Genomic DNA, 21,014 nt, shown 5'->3' on the forward strand with positions numbered 1-21,014 from the left:
TTAGGAACACCTAGGGAAAATGTTGAGAAAATGCCTTCAAAAAGTAAAAAGGACATGATGAAGCATGTTCATTCAAATAAAGCTCATGTGTCTACGTGAATCACTTAAGTAAAAATAGTTGAAAGAATAAACCCATAACCCAGTGGAATGCCTTTAGAACTGTTATATCAGAAGAGAGAATGAGAAAAAGATACAGCATTTACTGTATGTAGCTGGTATGGCTCATGAAGTTTATTTTGATCTATCAAATATCAGAAGGCACATTATAATAAACCAACATAAACATAGGTTACTTGTATTTGGTTTACCTCAGTAGGCCATGCATTCATTCTCCTATGTGGTTATAATATAAAGTTATCACCTCTGTTCTTTACCTACAGCCTCTGTCCATTATTGTTAAACAAGGTAAAACACTCTGTTTTCCTGGGCTAAGAGAAACTACATATTCCTGAGCACAACTTCAATAATAAATGAGACTTAATGAAATGATGGGAACATGTTATTCATAAATAATGATAAATTATTTTTTATAAGTTTTGTTCCATGCATGATATTTATTATGCTCACTTTTTATGAAGTATATTGAGAAAAAAACCCTAGTAATTTTTATCCAACAATTAAATATCCTCTACAAAAGTATAAATAATTTTGTAAGTTGGAGTTGTTTCCCCTCTAAAATGAATGAGAGATGTAAAAAGAAACAAAAGTATTAACTGATTTATTTTTAAGGAAAGTTTCTCTTCCCGAATTCCACCTCACAACATCTTTTCTTTTCTCTGGATTCCACTCTTCTGATTTGATTTACTTCCATCCCTTTAAATGTCATGATAAACTTCTGGATATAACATTGTATTAAACAACTGTATTGTTAGCTGCAACTACTGGAATATCTTGTCATCTTGCTCTTTCAACTCTCTCCTAATGTATACAACTTGGCTTAGTCACTCTTCATCAATCTTTTCAGAAGACAAAGAGAATAATAGAAAGTCACACACAACAATTACTATGTAATTCATCAAATGTAGCCACATTGAATGAAATTATTCATTCAACTGAATGGTTAATACAATGCAGGGAAAAAGCAAACAAATTATCTTTTCCTCTCCAAACATAGCTTGTGTATTTACCTAATTGCCCACACCATTATCTCAACTCTTGAGTTATCTTACTTGTCTTGTTCGTTCGATCCACAGCTCTTATCTAATTCCTTTGTAAATAAGGCCTCTTTTGCTTTTTTATAACACTTATTGTCTATTCAGCACTTTGATCACTTGACCTGATACTTCATATTGTGAGTCATTCTTACATTTTCTATCAATGTATAATATTCACTGAGCCTTTACCATGCCAAGCCCTTTGCTGAGTGCTCTGTGTGTCTCATCCATACACATTTTTAACAGGCACTGTCCAAGTCTCATGTAATCTACACAACAATCCAAAACAGGTAGATCTTTTATTATTATCCCTATCTTACAAATTAAGTTTTAGTGGGTTATATTGTCCAAGGTCACACAGAAAATTAGTGTCAGACTTGAGCTCAAATCTCTCTGATTCCTAAAACCAAGCTGTTAATTACCATACTGATTACAACTAAACTGTAGTTCTTAGTGCCTTGCTAATGTACCCAAATATATCAATTAAATATAATAATTATTGCAATTTTATAAATTATTTAATTTTTCCATTGGAAACTAAAGTGAAAGAGGGAACAGACAATTACTGACTACCTCTTTTTTTGTGACATCTTTTGTTTGCTCATAGAAGTTACTTGCCCATGATTATTCAATTAGTACCTGAACTTATCTGATACAATTTTCTTTTTTTTTTTTTTTTTTTTTTTTTTTTGAGACGGAGTCTCGCTCTGTCGCCCAGGCTGGAGTGCAGTGGCGCAATCTCGGCTCACTGCAAGCTCCGCCTCCTGGGGTCACGCCATTCTCCTGCCTCAGCCTCTCCGAGTAGCTGGGACTACAGGCACCCGCCACCACGCCCAGCTAATTTTTTGTATTTTTAGTAGAGACGGGGTTTCACCGTGGTCTCGATCTCCTGACCTCGTGATCCGCCCGCCCCGGCCTCCCAAAGTGCTGGGATTACAAGCGTGAGCCACCACGCCCGACCTTCTGATACAATTTTCTTACAAATGTCTTGGCAAAGTAAAATACTGAACATTTAATCAGATGCTGTTGACACTTCCTCTCTTGCTTTTCATTCATTCTACTTCCTTCAGCTAGAATGTTCTCCATTCTTTCCCACCCCTCCATGTCTGCCAAACAGTTCTTTGGTTCCTACTTCAAATACTTCTTTTCACATACTTTCCTAATTTCTTGACCCACTGTGATATCAAATTTTCTCGACACTCACAGTTCTTTATTGGTATATATCACATATTTTCCCCATAAAGTGTGTTTTGACATACTTGCCTACCTTTCCCATTGAACGTAAGCTCTTTGGTGCAGAGCAGATCATACTTATCTATACATATCCTATAATTAATACTGCACTACCTTGACTAATATTATTAGCACTTAATTAGAAGAACGATCAAAGATTATACAGAGTAATCGATCACTGGCATACTTGGAATTTCAAAATTGGCTCCCATTGTCTTATTATCTTTCACTCCATTCCATATGAGGTTAAATTAATTTGCTGTTTCTCAGATACACAGTATACATTAATGCCTCAAGTCTCCAGACAGTGTGCTTTTACTAGAAAGCCATTCTCCATTTTTTTCTTGCAAAACTTTTCTCATCTATATAGGTTCAGCTTAATTTTCTCTCCTTGTAAAACATATTTTCCTCATACTCAATAGCATATCATAGAATAATTAACAAATCATTGTCACCTCTGAACTTTATAGCATTTGTTTTACATCTGAATAACAGACCAATTTGCTTTGTCATTGTGTGGTGTATTTTCTCCAGCACTATGTTGTGAGGTCTTGAGAACAGAGGCTAATCCTATGTGTCTTTCTACTCCTAGTAATTATTACAATGATGGCTGCACAATCACACTTAATAAATCTTTGTTCATTTGAAATTGATTTAAAAGTTTTAAAAGAACATTTTCTAGATGAGAAAGAGAACAATAAGTATTGAAGCAAGAGTGTAATATTATGAAGACAAACATCAAGAGTAATCAGAGTTACCCCAGAACCCTATACCAAATTGTAACAACAACAACAACATACAAACACTCACATATTTCAGTTTTCTCTCTTCTGGCAACTTTCATATCTAGTATGTTTAGTCAATGCATCTCTGCTTAACTGTTCTTTTTTTTTTTTTTTTTTTTTTTTGAGACCGAATTTCGCTCTTGTTGCCCAGGTTGGAGTGCAATGGCGCAATCTCGGCTTAGCGCAACCTCTGCCTCTCGGGTTCAAGCGATTCTGCTGACTCAGCCTCCCTAGTAGCTGGGATTACAGGCATGTGCCACCATGCCCGGTTAATTTTGTATTTTTAGTAGAGACAGGGTTTCTCCATATTGGTCAGGCTGGTCTCAAACTCCTGACCTCAGGTGATCCACCCACCTCAGCCTCCCAAAGTGCTGGGATTACAGGCATGAGCCACCGTGCCCAGCCTGCTTAGCTGTTCTATTCCTGGTCATTCTCTTTCACCTTCCTTCCCTCTACCATTGCTGCATGAAATGAACTCCAAATGGCAATTGGCATTTATCTAGTAGACTATAGAATTAATTCTATTTTTGAAAATTTTGTATTTTTTTTTAAATTAACCTGACGAGGCTGGATGTGGAGGCTCACGCCAGTAATCCCAGCTCTTTGGGAGGCCAAGGCAGGTGGATCAACTGAGGTCAGGAGTTCGAGACCAACCTGGCCAACATGGTGAAACTCCATCTCTACTAAAAATACAAAAATTAGCTGGGTGTGGTGGCACAAACCAGTAATCCCAGCTACTTGGGAGGCTGAGGTAGGAGAATCACTTGAACCCAGGAGGCTGAGGTTGCAGTGAGCCGAGATTGTGCCACTGCACTCCAGCCTGGGCAACAGAGCAAGACTTCATCTCAAAAAATAAAAAATAAAAATAAAAATAAAGAAAAATAAATTAACCTGATGATACACTAAATCCTAAGTAATCCAAGCTATATTGAAGACTGAAGGTCTTTCTGCACAGACTGTCTTTTATTTCTGTTCCAGTTTCTTACCTGGCTTACTAAATGAAGGATGCATGTTGACTCAAGATGTGGAAGCTATTTCCTTTTTTGAAATATTATCAGTTTTATTCAGATATTCATTGTAATGATTCACTTATTGGTTCCCTTAAGTAAATACGTTAAAATAAGCAAAGTTTTATTTCTAGTTTTTATAAGAAAATTGGGAGTACAGCTGGGCGCAGTGGCTCACGCTTGTAATCCCAGCACTTTGGGAGGCCGAGGCGGGAGGATCACGAGGTCAGGAGATCGAGACCACGGTGAAACCCCGTCTCTACTAAAAAAATACAAAAAAATTAGCCGGGCGTGGTGGCGGGCGCCTGTAGTCCCAGCTACTCGGAGAGGCTGAGGCAGGAGAATGGCGTGAACCCGGGAGGCGGAGCTTGCAGTGAGCCGATTGCGCCACTGCACTCCAGCCTGGGCGACAGAGCGAGACTTTGTCTCAAAAAAAAAAAAAGAAAAAGAAAAAGAAAATTGGGAGTACAATACACTTGATTTCAGTCTAACAAAATATGACCTCATGCTTTTTCTTCCATTGAAAAGTTGATAAGGTAATGGCTAAATATTTGTCTGTGATTTCTTTTCTTTTGCCCCCTTTTCTTTCCCTCCTCAAATTTTGTATATGTGTGCATGATGTCTAGTAACAGTACTTTGAATTTGCGTTGTTTTAATATCTGGGTTTACATATAGCAGATGATAAAAATATTTTATCATTTATTTTTATTATATCTATTTCCTTTTCAAGGAGATATGATTCAGGTTTACATGGTCAAAATTTATATAATGTTACAAATATATATATATATATATATATACACTACACACACATATACATGAGTTGAAAGACTATATGACAGGAAAAAATTGATGCCATGCTAAAAGAAAAAGAAGGGGATTTTTAAAAAAATAAAAGTTAAGTGTAGTCAGTCTAAAATGCTACTCATGGCAAAAGTGATGTAATTATGTCTAACTACGGCTACTTACATTTTAACAATTACTTAAGGAAAAAAAATTTGCCTTTGAGTATTGTATCCTAAAAATAATGTAACAGCACAAAGGCTGAGGTTGTAGAACTATAATTTATATTTATTGGACTTTACTAAGAAAACACTAGTAGTTTTACAAATTCATCACTGATTATTTTTACATTTAAGTTGCTATTTTTAAAAAGTTGTTCTTTGTGATGTGGTTACAATTTATAACCATAGACAGTCTAAGTTTTTAAGCTAAAACTATACCTCACCTTCACATATCATTTACATATACTGATTGCTTCCACATGTCTGGCATAAGGTAAAATAGTTTATGAGCATTGTAGTACAGCTAAAGCCACAATGAAATAAAATTATTCTTTGTCTAGAGAGTACCTCAGAAACTTAGTCAGGTTGGTGCATAAGTGTTTTCCAAAAGAATTCTGTCTTCCAGAAAAACTCTATAAAATCTGACTATGGTTACTGTCACCTCCTTTTCTAATGACGTCTAGATTTCTCAGTCTGGTTTCCAAGTGTCTTCTGTTAGACAAAAGCCCCTTTAAGTTGCTCTCAACATGTTCTTCATTCTATTTACTGCATTCAGACTGCAAGTTTGTTTTCTTGAGTGACTGAATATCCTCTTTCCTGCAAATGGGTTATTTGCAGTCACAGGTGGTTCACAGAATTAGTCAGCTAGACTCAGACTTTATATCTACAAGGTTTCATTCAGACTTGGAGACATATTAAATAGAAATATTGTGTTAATCCCTACGTGGATTCAATATTTCTCAAGTTGTCATGAAGGATGTTGTGTCTTCATGGACCAAGTCATAACAAAATAATATTCAAGGCAACCATTACGCCATTTTAGAGGATATGTTGTAAGTACAGAAGCAAATAAAACTAGTCATTTCCTGGTTATTTTTACTGAATATTAAATGACTGACTTTAGTTCATGTTGAAAACACAAATTGGAACTTACAGTCTGAGATGCAGCCAATCCTTTCCTGAAGAAACAGGTGCTTCCTTGCTCAGCCTGCCTCAGTAAGTACTCAGATCCAGAAGAACTAATAATCAGGTCTCCTTTCATCCTCATCATTAACTCCATGTACACACTCATATGATTCCAATGAAATTACACTTAAAACAATTACACAAATTACATTGAATTTATGCTTAACACACTTAAAACTGTGTTAAGCAACAGGTCTACAGTTAAGACATTTAGCTTCACCTAAAGGTAGGTGAAAGACTGAAAAACCTAGTTAGGTTCATTTTTTTCATCAGTTGTTTACTTGAAACATTACCATTTAACAAAGCCTCCTCATATATTCATTGACTAGCAGATGTTGACAAATTTCATGTTTTAAGACATTCATGCTATTATGCTACATTTCTTTGAAAGACACACACTACACATAAAATAGTTGTGATTTAGTTTTCATTATTACTTTTAATATAATCTCCAAAGCAAGCAACAGCTAGAGAATACACACAAGTAAATCACTATAAAGGAGCAAAGCACTGTAATCCAAAACCTAGGCATTACTAATCTGCCTCAAGGAATTAGTAGTTACTGAATATCTTCTATGTGTCAAGCACTGGTTGGGCACTTTACACCTGTATTTACATTGTCTCTATAACAGCTTCTGAGTGGTAGCTATTCTATCCATATTAAGGAAGAGGAAACTGAAACTGAAAAATAAAATACCATGCTGCAGTCCTCACACCTAGAAAGCGTCAGAGCCTATTCAATGTTTTTGTCACTAGAATGTTCCTTTTGTCCTTGTGAAATTTTTTTTTCAGTAGCTATGTATGAAAACTCCATTAATTTTCAATAGGCCAACAAGTAGGTACTTGGATACTATAAGCAGAGTATGACCTATCATTCAATAAGTAATAACAATGCATATTATCAAATATATTTTTAATTTGAATACATGAAATTTTAAATTGAATATATGAAAAAATACTTTCTGACACCTGTGAAATTACTTAGCAAGGCAGATCAGTGTCTGCTTTGCCCACTCATGCTTCATCAGACCGAAATGAATTTTCAACAGGCCAACAACTAGGTACTTGGATACTATGAGCAGAGTATGACCTATCATTCAATAATAAGTAATAATAATGCATATTATCAAATATATTTTTAAATTTGATATAAGCTATCATTTTGCACATTCCAAGAAAGTAAAATTTTACCTTTTTGGAAATATGAAAACACAATAACTCTGGCACAATAGAGACATTCAGCCATGATCTCCTTCTATAAAGAACACTAAATGGTATAAAATATATGGTATGATATGAACAAAAGAGCATTCATTTGTGTGAAAGTGTCCATAGGGTGTGTTATGTGTGATACAGCTCAGTATTATAGACTGAGATTTGTATGAAAGAAATAAATTACTATACCATTACTAATTTCACTTCCTTACATGGAATCTGCTTAAAATAGACTAAACAGATTCTCTCAGTATCAATGTGCTGATGTTTATATAGTTGTGAACAGAAGTATTGTCACAGAGGAGATAGTTTTTCCCTACTTGACAGCTAAAGAGAAAGGCCAATCAGATAAGTATTAATTTAGGTCTGAAGAACCACAAATGGGCAAAGCAGACATTGATCTGCCTTGCTAAGTAATTTCACAGGCGTCAGAATGTTTTTTTTAAAAAAATCATTTGGTCTCATTTTGTTATGTTAGATCTTAAAGTTGTCTGGAAGAAGGGCTTAAATGACAGAAAAGAGGTCTGTATATTAGAATGTGCAAAGGAAACCTTAATTCTGTACTGACTAGGCACCTTGGGAAGTAAAAGAAGTCTGAGACTCTATTGAACACGGGGATCATGTGGTGAAAGTAAGAAACTCTGTAGCTCTGGGCCAGTGAGGGAGAGCCTAGCTTGAGATTGATCTGCTAAAAACAAAAGGTTTCATTTTTGAGGCTTGGAAAGTTTTCCCACATCCCAAAACAAGAATTAACAGGATTTTGTTTTTGAAAGGATAGCCTTAAATGAGATTTATTTGGAGAAGTCAAAAGATACAGATTGAAGTACTACCAGATAAAAAGGTGGGGGTGTGGGTAGGGGGAGAAATCCTTTTTTTTTTTTGCAATATATTTCAAACCTGGAAAGATAGAAGTCAATTATATTGGGGGAATCTGTGTGCTGATCAGACCCTGCATCCAGCATAACTTTCACTCTGGAGCTTGAAGAAACAGAATAGAAACATTACGTGCACACTTTTAGAGGCAAGACAAGTATTAAGGTCCAGAGCCAATATAATGAGAAGGCTTAGTGGAAGGGTGGCAGAAAGGAGACTCTTGGTAACTTTTTAAAGTACCAGTGCCCGGAAGAGAGCAGAGAACTTGGTTTGACAGCAACGTTGAACAATGGAACGTGCCCTGGGAAGGTCAACCACAAATGACAGGTCACAGCCAATCATGAACTGCTTAAGACCTGACACAAAGCAAAGGGAGAGTCTGTCTCTCAAGGCCAGTGTCCAAATCCTTTATTCTTGTGCTCTAATAACTGGTGTTTTAATTTCAGTAATTCCCAATTAAATGTAAAAAAATTAGAAAAATAACAGTATATGACTTTTCTTGTACTTCAGTATTATGGATATACACAACACACACCTATACTAAATATAAACCCATGAATTTATGTATTTCTTTATCTATATACAATTCTTCAAAGTACAAGGAATTATAACATTTTGAACAAAATTCCAGAAGTGACCGTTTTCTGTGTTGCCGGGTACTATGAACCTACAACGTTGTCTAATATATATTATCAAATATTCCCAGACTTGTTGTGAAGACTTTATTCACAACTTGTTGTTGAATTAAAGAAATAATAAGGGGCGGTGACTCATGCCTGTAATCCCAGCACTTTGGGAGGCCAAGGCAGGCAGATCATCTGAGGTCAGGAGTTTGAGACCAGCCTGGACAACATGGTGTAACACTGTCTCTACTAAAAAAAATAAATAAATAAATACAAAATAAAAATACAAAATTAGCCAGGCATGGTGATACATGCCCATAATCCCAGCTACTCAGGAGGCTGAGGCAAGAGAATCACTCAAATCTGGGAGGTGGAGGTTACAGTGAGCAGAGATCATGCTGTTGCACTCCAGCCTGGGTGACAAGAGAGAAACTCTGGCAGGAAAAAAAAAAAAAAAAAAAGGAAAGAAATAATAAGAGTTAATTCGAAAAACATGAAAAAACCATCATTATAAATCATTTTATGTTATAGTTTTAAAAACTGATAATAAAAGTGTTTTCTACATCAGATAACCAAAATCAACCTTCTTTTCTTTTTTCCTTTGGTAAGAAATAACCCTGCTTCTGTATTTTATAGATAAATTCCAAAAAAGAAACAGAGAAGCCCAACTGACTGACCACTCTAGAAGGTCCTCACAAGTATGTATCACTTGTCCCTCCTGATCTCACTGTCAGTCAAACATAGACAACCACGTGTCAACTCTGTGAAGTTCCTAGCCTGCTATGCTGCAGCTCTAAGTCATATAAGTTATTCTAAACATATTGCTGTTTTCCTAAAAAGAAAAACAAATCCAAAGAAATAGTTTCTGATACAGTAGTCACAACTCTTCTCTACTTTTACCTTCTCATATTTGTCCTATCATTCTAGGCCCACCTTCTTTGTGTCTTATTTTAAAAAGCCACCCTAAAATCTTTAGGTAGATATGATATCGCCTTCCGCAAAAATTCTACAATATTCATTTTATGTATCCAATAATCTATTCATAAAGAACTCTGACAGATGAGTTATGTGGCTTTATGTGTCTATTTTATACATAGAACTCAAGTAGGAAATAAATAATGGTGCTTTTGTAAATAAAGTTTGCAGAACTTATGAAAATGTACTTTCATTTAAGCTAGTTCTTAAGGGATAATAACAACAGAACAGCGTTTATTCTCTTGAAATTCAAATTTGAAGGTTAAAACAAAACAAAATTTCTGACCCATATTATGAAGATTCATAAGCACTTTGACAGCTTGATTTGACCTCAGGTGTAAACAACTTTGTTTTAGCTATGCCCAAATACATTTCTAAGAGTTTGGATTACACATTAATGATTTTTCAATACCACTTAATAACTATGAGTTGTACATAATAACAGTGCCGTTAGTAGTTGTCCCATTGTCCTTTCCTGGCAATATTTCTACTATGTCACAATAACTATATATATATTTTTTTAAAAAAAAGAATTTTCCAACAAACATTGTAAGTTCATTTTATTCTAAATACCAATCTATAGATCTATATATAAGTGGCCTAAGGAAATTAGCCTACTATCCTCTCCCACCCTCTCAATCAGGATCTTAAACAAAGAATTCAGCATATATTTTTCATGTTCACACTTTAGCAAAAATTCCCATGGTATTTCCTATCACATCTACTCTCTTCAGTAAGTCTGAGGATGGAAGTGGATCATACTCTGAGGCTGTGGAACGCAAGGCCAAGGGAAGAAAAAGGATGACTTGGAGATGTAGCTTAGGGAGCAATGAGCAAATGTTGCTCTTGACAAGCGTAGGAGGGGAAGCAAGAAAGGCTCTGAATTGCTAAATCTCAGCAAGCTGTCAGAGAGCCAAGTCTGGATTCTCCTAAAAGTATGGACAATGAAAAAGAACCAATTGAAATTACTCAAGGATTACACTTACAACTTTGTTTGGTAGAACTGATTTGATCTACACAAACATTCAGATACAATGAGACTGAGAATGGGATACTTTCACTTATCTTTAGCTACTACTTGGTTTTAGAGTAGAAACCTCACTTTCTTTTCTGGCTGTATGTACTGTGAACTGATAAGAGGATAAGGAAAATCAGGGTTTTTGCCCAAAGGAATGCAATAATTCCTCAGCCTGGTTCCTGATTCCTAGAGCCTTCCAACGTATTTATTGTATGTTTCCTATCTCTTAGCTGCAGACTAACAAATATGACCTGGATATTTTCTGATTCAGTTTTGGAATAGGCGTGGTTCAGAAGGAGATACTGTTTATGGAGATAGTATTACTCTCACAATCCTTTGTGCACTCTTAAATGCCTTGACTGATATCTTCCTGCCCTAGCACCTAACACTAAACTCACTTTCTGTACTATATATTATAATGCACAATTCACTTATAATAAATTGATTTATTGTAAATTTTCATTCTTATTATTTCCAAAAATAATTTTGTTTTATTAACAGGCATATTGTTTGTTAATTTTTAAAAGGTGTGCCAAATAAAGCACAAAAACATTCAACAATGAATAATTCTGTGCTAGCCATTGAGAATATAAAGATGAAAAATAATACATACTCAGCTTTAAGAAACTCAGAATCTGGCACAAGAAGATGATTCACATAAGCAGTTTCACAGACTAAATGAGTCAATTGACATATTCAATAGAATGAAACTTCATTTGGCTTGCTGATGAAGACTCCAGTGGGTCATGTTATATTTTATCTAAAGACATGTTTATGATTGCTGCAACACTTTAAGTTACTCTAAGTTTTGGTCAACATAGTTTCCCACGCCGCATTTCTCCAAGCAAGGGAAACCTAGAAATGCAGGTTTAATGACTCATTCAGGAGATGACAAGATTCCTTAAAATGTGTGGTTCCTTTAAATTTTACTAAGCTTGTAAAAACTACCAAGACCAAACTATTCTTCATATTTATCAACAGAATTTTATTTTTGCTTATCTTCATTCCCCAATTCAAGTATAAATTGTATATTTTCTTATCCTGGGTTTGACAGACTCCAGCTTTGTTACTGTTTGGAAATAGTGTGTGGATTGCCTATTTATACTGATGTTTATGTCTTGGCAATAGTGGGAGATAGTAGCTGGAGACATTCATACTTATTTGTGTCAGATAGAATTTATTGATTCTTCTATATGTTTAATTAAGATAAAAATGTTAAAGAACCTACAAATTAAAAGGAGTCAATCTTTTAAAAATATACCAAATGCCATTTTCTTAAAACTATTTTACCTTTTCAACCACCTACTCTCCAACTATAAATGGTTGTAATAATGTGCCACAGGCAGGCTACTTCATTCTTGGTAAGCACATATTATATAATATATGATATTTAATATATACAGGCACATGAATCTCTGCTTCCATCATTCTAATTGTTTAGTACCACTGTTTCATTCACTATTTCGTTTTACATTTTACAGATTAATTTCACATATCAAGTCTTATTTAAGTTAAAATATATGTATTTGCTTTTTACTTAGAAATATTTAGTTTTTCAGGATCAAAATGTACCAATAAATGCATGCAAAGAGCACATCAATACCTTTAGCAAATTTAATTTTAACTAATTCTTCTGTTTTGTGAATGTTAAATTTCATGACTATTATGCCAATTTTTCCAAACTTGGTCTGCACGCCTTATTCTGTGCATATCTACCCTAGTAGCCAACCCATTTCCAGATTAATGAAAGAGCTGTCACAAATTGCTAGTGCCACCTATTAGTGGAAGCATAGAACTGCAAATCATGATAATTCCTTTATATAGTGCCTTAGAAATCATGAGTGGTAAAAGCCATCCCAAGATTCACACTTGTTCTAATGTATGTTTACAACTGTTGGTCTTTTTAAAATAAACCTTCACTACATGTGCAAAACTTATTTCAATACTGTCATGAGTTTTGGAGATTTTACCTCTGTAACTTTGTAGCAATGAATTATTTATCACATATTACTTTTTCATAAAGGTTTGACAAAAGCAATGTCTTAGTCGAATAATATGTAACTCTGTAATATCATGACTTTGTAAATAAAAGTTGTTGGATAATGATCAATTCAAAATTTATATCACTATTGGTCATTTTGGAAGATTTTGTAAAAATCATATTAAACATTATTCAAAATAATCCTGACTTTAGATTTTGAAATTCTTCAAAAGTTGTGAAGGTGTGGTATTTTGACTTTTGGAGCTATGATACAAAGGTGTGTCACTGGAGTTAAAATAAGAAAAATTGGGATAATTTAAAATACACAATTTCTTACAGGCAACTTAAAATTCATGATAACTTTAAAATGCAAGTTTCTTAAAATGCAAACCTGAAAACATGATAGAAAATTTAATGCCCTATACAATTATGTATTCACATTAAGCATAAGAGCCTCCATAACAACAATTTAACATTAATTTTTATTACTAGGAACATATGCAATCATATTAATTAATTCTAATTAAATGTATTCCTGAAAGATTCTTGAAATACATTAAATCTTTACTATAGAATTTAAGTATAATTGACCCCAAATTATAATATATGATTTATATAATAATTAAAATCAGAAAATAAAGGAAAATTAGATATCACAGATCAATATAGCTGTTTAGTTTGCTAATATTTTAGTAAACTATGTATTTCATGTCACTGACAATAGTAGAACTCTAGAAATCATTCATATGAAGAGAAAAAAACCCTAAAAAGTTAGAATTGGGAAAATTATCTATTCAGTATTCATATTTATTTAAGTTGTTAATGACTGAATATCATTATTAAAGCTGGTGAGTTAGAGGCTTACATGAATTTGTTTTGTGGTCTCAGTTATTTTCTTGATTGCTAAAGTCTACACTGTATAAATTCTTTCAAAGGTCAATCTGGTTGGCAGCTTTAAGCAGAGAATCCACAAATTGGAGATTTTTACAAGCCCTCATCTGATCTGACCAGCACTGAATCACAAGATGTGTGACTGAGTGTTTTATTTTATGTTCATTTTACATTATTTTGCCAGGGTATACTTGTTGAATAGACGAATAAAAAGTTCTAGTTTTCAGTGTGTTTAAATTCAAGATTTCAGCATCAAAATATGATTTATAAGGTTAATAGAATTTGAGAAGAAAAGGTCATCCAAAGTCCTGGTGACAAATATACAGTGAGTAGTTGAGAAAAGTCATTGCAAATAATTGATAACTTCTTTGCTCTATGCATGTGTGTATGTATGTGTGTGAGTGTGTGGGTGTGTCTTCCCCCCACAACTCCCACATATGTTTCCTAAAAACCTTCCATTTTAGCTGTGAGCAGATTTTTAGGGTAAGACTAACTCTATCTTATACTATTATGTGAATGTTGAAGACATCCATGAAAACTTTTCATGGGACACAAAAGACAACACCTACTCTATTATTTTACATATATATATATATATGTATATATAATTTAAAATATCAATGTCATTTCAAACCAACAATTTACGAAGAATTGTATTGTGATTCACAACTTGTAGATTGCTGAGGTTATTTGCACAATTATAAAATCAAGTTATTTTCTGAATTATAAAATTATAAAATGAAGTTATATTTCCTATGTATTGAAATATATGTATATGTACACCTGTGTGTACACATAAATGTATTGGTATACACACATACACACACACACACAAATACTGCTCTGGTGAAAGTAAAGAAAATCTTAAAGGAAAGACAAAAAGTTTAATTAGAAAATCATTCATATTAATTAATTTTTGAACTAATTGTAATTTATTGAACAAAAGGTAAAGAACTTTTGCAAATTTTACTTCAGAAATTTTAACTAAATAAAATTATCTTCTCTTGTCACAAATATACATATGAGAATTTTTATTTAATTGATAACCTCAATCTTATAATAACACCTTGACTGAAAAAAAAAAAAAAACTTTAGAAAATAGAAAAAATAAAGCCTTCAGAATGTCTACCACTTTTTAAAGTGCTATTTACTAAGTCCTTCCTATGAAGTTAAGGTTAAAATCATTGATTTAACCTTTGGATTCACAGGATCACCATCACATTGAGACTTGCATGTGTCTTTGATTTCTACCAAAACTGAAGCACACAGTGTCCTGGAATAGCCCATTACATTGGATGATGGAACATTTGTCATTTGTTTAAAACACAAACCCTAATTATTTTCTTGTGATTCATGCAGGTTTTTCTGAAGACTTCATTGTATCACATATCCCAAATGGAAGATTATATGATTTTCCTGTATTTCATGAGAAAAGTGAAATTTGACTAGTTTTGTAGAAGAAATAAACATTTATGCATGGACCACTTTTTAAAAGGAGGATTTTACCATTTAGCTATATTACATATATTTAAAAAAGACAAAAGTATTTCTGAGTAAATGTTTCTTAAGGATAATTTCTATGTAACTGCTGAGATTTACAGAGTTCTCACATTTTCTTCCCCCATAAGGATTCTAAATCAGATTGGTTCAGAGGAAAAGCCAGCATACCCCATTTTTCTAATATTATCACTTCTCCAGATGGTCCTGAACACATCTATTCAATTCCTTTTTCCTAGAAAGTAAAGAGGTATCTTATTAGATATGTACACCCGCTACAAAGGCCACCTTCCTGTTTTTACTTCTTTTTAACATATCAAGTCTCTTTCATCTCCTACCAGGCAAAAATGATAAGTAGAAAGTAAGCACAGTGATTGCCTGAAACTTCATCTTGGCAACCTGAGCAATGAGAGAGTTAATGGTGGATCTTTGAAAACAAGTGACCATGGGAAATTAAGGTTGGCAGGGATTTAACTCTTCATGAATCATGCTGGAATATTTTTAAGGGCAATGCAGTGGATGTTTTAACTGTGTTTGACATCTAATTAAGGAGAAACAAGAAGCAGCTTTAAAAAAATCTCTATTATACTTTAGAAACAAAGTACTGGCAATTGGCTACCACATACTTGCTTTGGCCAAACAAACATACATGTAGAGACAAAAAGGTAATGACAGATTAATAAAATAACAGAAAAAAATTTCCTCAGGCCATTCCTTTTATTCTTCTTCCTGCTGTTCATTTCGCAGTTTATTTTACCAAATTATTAAGCTCTAGGTGTATCAATGGAATTGTTATGTAGCTGTAAAGCAGTTTCTTACTTAAAGGAAAGCAGAATAATTCTAATAGATGCCACCACTAAAACAAGGCTTATAAAGGCAGTATCAAATATATACACCTTGCTAATATATACTGCTTGCTTCATCAGATAGGTTTAAGGCATATGTGCACAACAAAGGATATTCAAATTAAATGTGATCTTTTTAATGTACAGAAAGAACAAGTGCTTCCTCTGTCATGGAGAGTAACCTATTATCATGGAAATAAAATTCTTGCAAAATAAAAAAGTTTAATTCCCTATTTTTATTTTATTTTAAAATGTATTTAGCACTTAGATATATTCAAACCTAGTAGATTTTTAAAATATATTTCATGATTTTAAACTTGTTAAACTAAAAGTATTACAAATAGCCAGTCACATCTTTGAGAACTAAAGTTGCATGTAAAACTTACTCATAGGGAGCATAAACTTGGATAAAGTGGACCATCAACTTAGACTTATTTGATATCACCTTGTCAAGGAGTGAAAACAGAAAGCAAAACTGATAAAAACACAGACACCATAATATCATATACTGTGGAAATAATTTAAAGATAGTTACTAAATTAAGTAAATAATGCTATATGATTTTTTAAAACTTACATAAGTACAATTGCACTTCTGTTTGTTGATGTTTAAGTCTCTATTCCCAACTTGATACTCAGGAAAACATTACACCAAAAAGTAAATAGATATTCTAATTCAATGCATTTTATCTAACGAGCACTAAGTCCAAAGAAACACATTACTAGGTATTTAATTTTCTAATTCAAAGTGTGAAAATTACATCTCTCTTTCTGATTTGAGATCCTCATTCACACTAGGGCATTCAGAAAAAGATGTTCCCCATCTTATGAGAATTAAAGAATATATTTTGTGGCATAAGAGCAAGGTACAGTAGACAGACATCTCTACAAATACATTCAATAATTTTTATTTTAACTTATAGGCTAAAAAATAAGCTTCATTAGAGCTTCTCACTGCTCCACCCCCAATTTTAGAAATCTGAGAATCATAAGAAATCAACACCTTAGGGAGTAAAACTACTTGAGTTAAAGCAGTTTAATCTTCAACTCCATTTTAATAATACCTGAGTTATAGAAAGATTTACTGCCACTAAATGTATGTATATCATTTTGGGATCTACTTTAGCATTACTTTATACATCATCTATCTATAAGATCTATCTAAGCAAATGTAGAACAAATATAAAAAATCCTCAATAAAAATAAGCACATACATTAAATTGTAACCACATAAAGCACTAGTGATAAAGCTCTTTTTTCTCTCTTAAATTTATACTTTTCAAAAGAGAAGTTTACACAACTACCTATGCAAGTAGACAGTAATGCATCTGCAGTTCTCACTGAAATACATATAGAATTAAATAACATAATATTTCAAAGACTTTAGCTTTACACAATTAGCCAAATACAGTCTTTTGTACAGTCATAACACACTGTGGAAAAACTAGTCTGTTCCATCCAGTTTATGTTCTCTTGGCAAACCATGATCTACTGCTTATGTTAAGCATCTGATTGTCAGATTTGAACAAACTGAATATTCATGATGACGATTAACCATTTCATGTCTAAAACTAAGAAAATGCAATTCATCATAGTAATTATAGGTAAGGCATGCACATCTACAAAGAGACCATTTTTGCATTTCTATTTTTAAGAAAATATTTTAATAGAATTAAAGTCGGAAAAATTAACAGGCATAAGATAGGATAATAAAATATACAGATCAGCGTGTACCAGGCATACAGCTCTTTTCAGCAAATGTGATTAAATGTTCTTTGTTTGCATTTAAATTGTCATATATCAAACAGAAGACATGCTTTTTACAAAAAGGTTTAAAGCACCTCAGGAAGATACACATAATCACGTCGGTTTACCAGGTTAAACTAAAGGTTTGATGATTTGGGGTTGGGAGGGAGTTCAAGGAATTAAGGGCGGGGGGCGGTTATTACAAAGCTAACCAAATAAAAGAAAAATAAGATTTACCTTTGTAGGATAATTTCAGCCTTGGCACATTGTTCTTCCCATTCTGATAGTTTGCTCTTGCTGTAAGTAATACTCCCCAGAAAAGACAGACAATCCTAGTTAACCAGCCCATGCTGCAGACGCTGTAGGTCCCTTTGCTGCTTTAGTCTTCCTTCCTGTATTGTGCGGCCAGAGAAGTTCAAACAATCTGGAAACTGGAGGTAACAGGTGATTTAGGTCAGTTTCATTCATAAATGCAGACAATCAAGACCTCATGGCAACACTAACACCTCTTCTTCTGTAACAGTCACTGAAGCACAGAAACTTCAAACCCTCCAAAAAGAAAAAAAAAAAAAAAAAATTCCGAGCCAGCCACCGGATAATGAGGCACAACTGTTGTGTGGAAAGAAAAAAAAAAAAAAAATTAACAAGGTCTGCTGCAGTGGTGCTTAAGAAGGAGTTCCTTTTATCTAAGCTCCCCTGATAGCCGGTGGCAGTCTCTAATCCTGCTCCCTGCTTCATTCGGCTCCGGGGAAGCAGAATGAAAGGGAAACAGAGAGAGAGAGAGAGAGAGAGAGAGAGAGAGAGAGAGAGAGAGAGAAACCGTGAGCAGCGCGGACTTTTCCTGTACGCATGTAGGGGGAGATGACACAAGATCCCACAGACAGGTTTCCCCAACACTCACTAGACTGGCTGACAATGGGAGAACAGGCGAGCTCAACCCACTCCCCTTCCCTCCTGTCACACAACACATGCAAAAAACATCTCGTAGAGATTAGAGCCGGGAGCAGAACCCTCCGGCGTGCCTGTGAAAGGCATGTAGCTATAAATTTACTTCCCAAGGCAAGCGTTGTTTTATAGCCATTTTTGGGTGCAATTTTGATTTTAAAAATCTGAATTCTGCTACCTACAAAATTTACAATTCATGCTCATTATACAATCCTGCTGAACTTGTGCATTGTATGTATGTGTGTGTGTGTGTGTGTGTGTCTATATATCCTCATCAATACAACTTTAACCACTGAAGGTTTTAAAGCCTTGTTAGAAATCATTCCCTCCTCCCAACAAACCCCATGGGCTCAACCACCCCTTTCCTCTGTCCCACTGCAATTTCAGGGAAGAAATTCCTAGTAAAGCCCATTCCAACAATCAGTTCAAGACAAATATAGGTCCTTTGAGAATTATAAATTACAACAGGGGATTCTCAAAAGTATACTCAGAATTTAAAAACATCTATGGTTTTCCAGCTTCTGGAATGCTCTGGCTAACATTTTTAATGCATCACATCTCATTAATTAAAGACACTTCCCTAGTTTTGGTTTAAAGGGCAGCGGAAGATGACAAAGTTCACAAAAGTCCCTGCTGAGTGTCAAGGAGTAACATGAAAAGAATATCTCTGTGTCTTCATGAGCTGCTGAAGGGTTACTAAATTTTCTGTGGGACGTATAGGCATGTATTCAGGCAGTCATACGAACACCATTAGTTCCTTCTGAAACAAGTAGTTGGCTATGGCCTCTCAATTTTCTCTCTTATTTTTCCTTCAGTTTTCCTCAAAGCTGATATTTTTACAAGAATCTTTAGGGGATGTATAAAAAAGTTAACAGGACAGAACTTTCTCTCCTTTATTCCCCAAATGATTCTGCCCTACCCCCTCCTACCACCACTCCCCACCCCCCACCTCCAGATACAGCACTTGGAATCCAGAGACTCAACTTCAATAGTATGGAAACTTCTTGGCTGAAAGGGGAGAGTGAGTCTCACAATTAGAAACAGAAACACCTACTGAAAGTCGCTTAGTATTCTTAAGAAAATGATCTAAGCATTGTCACTACAGCTTTCATTACTTAATGTCTACAGACCAATAGAGAAAGCACAGCGCTCTCTCTCTCTCTCTCTCTCTCTCCCTCTCTGCCTTTGGATGTGTGGCTTGTGTGAATGTAGGCGGAGAAGGAGGAAGAGGAGGATTTAAAGAGGGGGAGAATGGGGAAAAGGGAGGAGGAATTCTCTCTCTACTTCAATAGATTGACTCATCAAACAGATCTTATTGTATTTGTCAGTTTCCGCAAGCCTATTGATCAGCCAGTATTGTTAAGAAAATAAAATCCAAAAATAATGTTGATTTTACTGATTCCCACACTTGTTATCCTAGGCACTTTTCACGCTCTAGGCAATGGATTAAGGCTACAAATGACAAGAGGCTTGTCTGTCTTCCATGGATTACTCTCTATAGACATTCATTCCGCAGAGGAATTCATGTCTCTTTGGGATTATTTCAAGGATTGGACTAATGAATTATCCCATTGAAATCTCACATATAATTAGTTTAAATGCTTTAAGTAGTTTTACCATTGTGTAAATTTTATATGTCTTAAAATATATTTATATTTTTACTCTTGTTTTCTAGAAGAGCAAGTTCATTTTGTCAAAACTAAACAGGATAATAAAATTTATAAGTGTATCCATTTCACCTGTGTAATGTCTAATCCTAAAACATTTTGATATGCTCCAGATAAAACAAAAGGCTGTAAGTAAATTTAGATTAAAGAGGGTCAAAAATGGCTCCATGGGGGAAGAAAAACATAAAATTTGGATTTTGAACAACAAAATCAGGACAAAGTTATTTCATTTCATAAAATGAATAATTTAAATTAATGTTGATGCATGGAAGTTGTTAGCACAGACACCTCCACATACACACTATTTTTTATAAACTATGATATAATTATTTATATTTGATATTTTTCTTATCCTCCAAATTATGATCTTCCTGTTTTTCCAGATGTTTAAAAGTTTCATAGGTTTGCATTTATATTTGCTTTTCTGCAGATTTTTTATTTAAGAAATGTAAAATTAGTATATTCTTCAGGCAAACTAACTGTCCTAGACTGATTAAATTATAAAATACTAGAAATGTGCGGCCACACACAGATAATTCAAATGTTAAATAAAAAATGAAAGAAGAAAGTAAATGCCTGAAAAATACTCA

General features: G+C 34.1%; 1 protein-coding gene across 1 annotated transcript in view; it reads right to left on the bottom strand.

Moving 5' to 3' along the window:
- SEMA3A (semaphorin 3A) overlaps nt 1-18,572 on the bottom strand; it is a 226,570-nt gene extending 207,998 nt beyond the window's left edge. The window contains exon 1 of the mRNA XM_030822017.1: nt 18,050-18,572. Within this exon, the coding sequence (XP_030677877.1) occupies nt 18,050-18,161 (112 nt within the window). The 5' untranslated portion in view covers nt 18,162-18,572. The remainder of the gene's footprint in view (nt 1-18,049) is intronic.
- Between the last annotated feature and the right edge of the window lie 2,442 nt (nt 18,573-21,014).

The sequence above is a fragment of the Nomascus leucogenys genome, chromosome 11, assembly GCF_006542625.1.
Source record: "Nomascus leucogenys isolate Asia chromosome 11, Asia_NLE_v1, whole genome shotgun sequence".
Taxonomy (NCBI): domain Eukaryota; kingdom Metazoa; phylum Chordata; class Mammalia; order Primates; family Hylobatidae; genus Nomascus; species Nomascus leucogenys.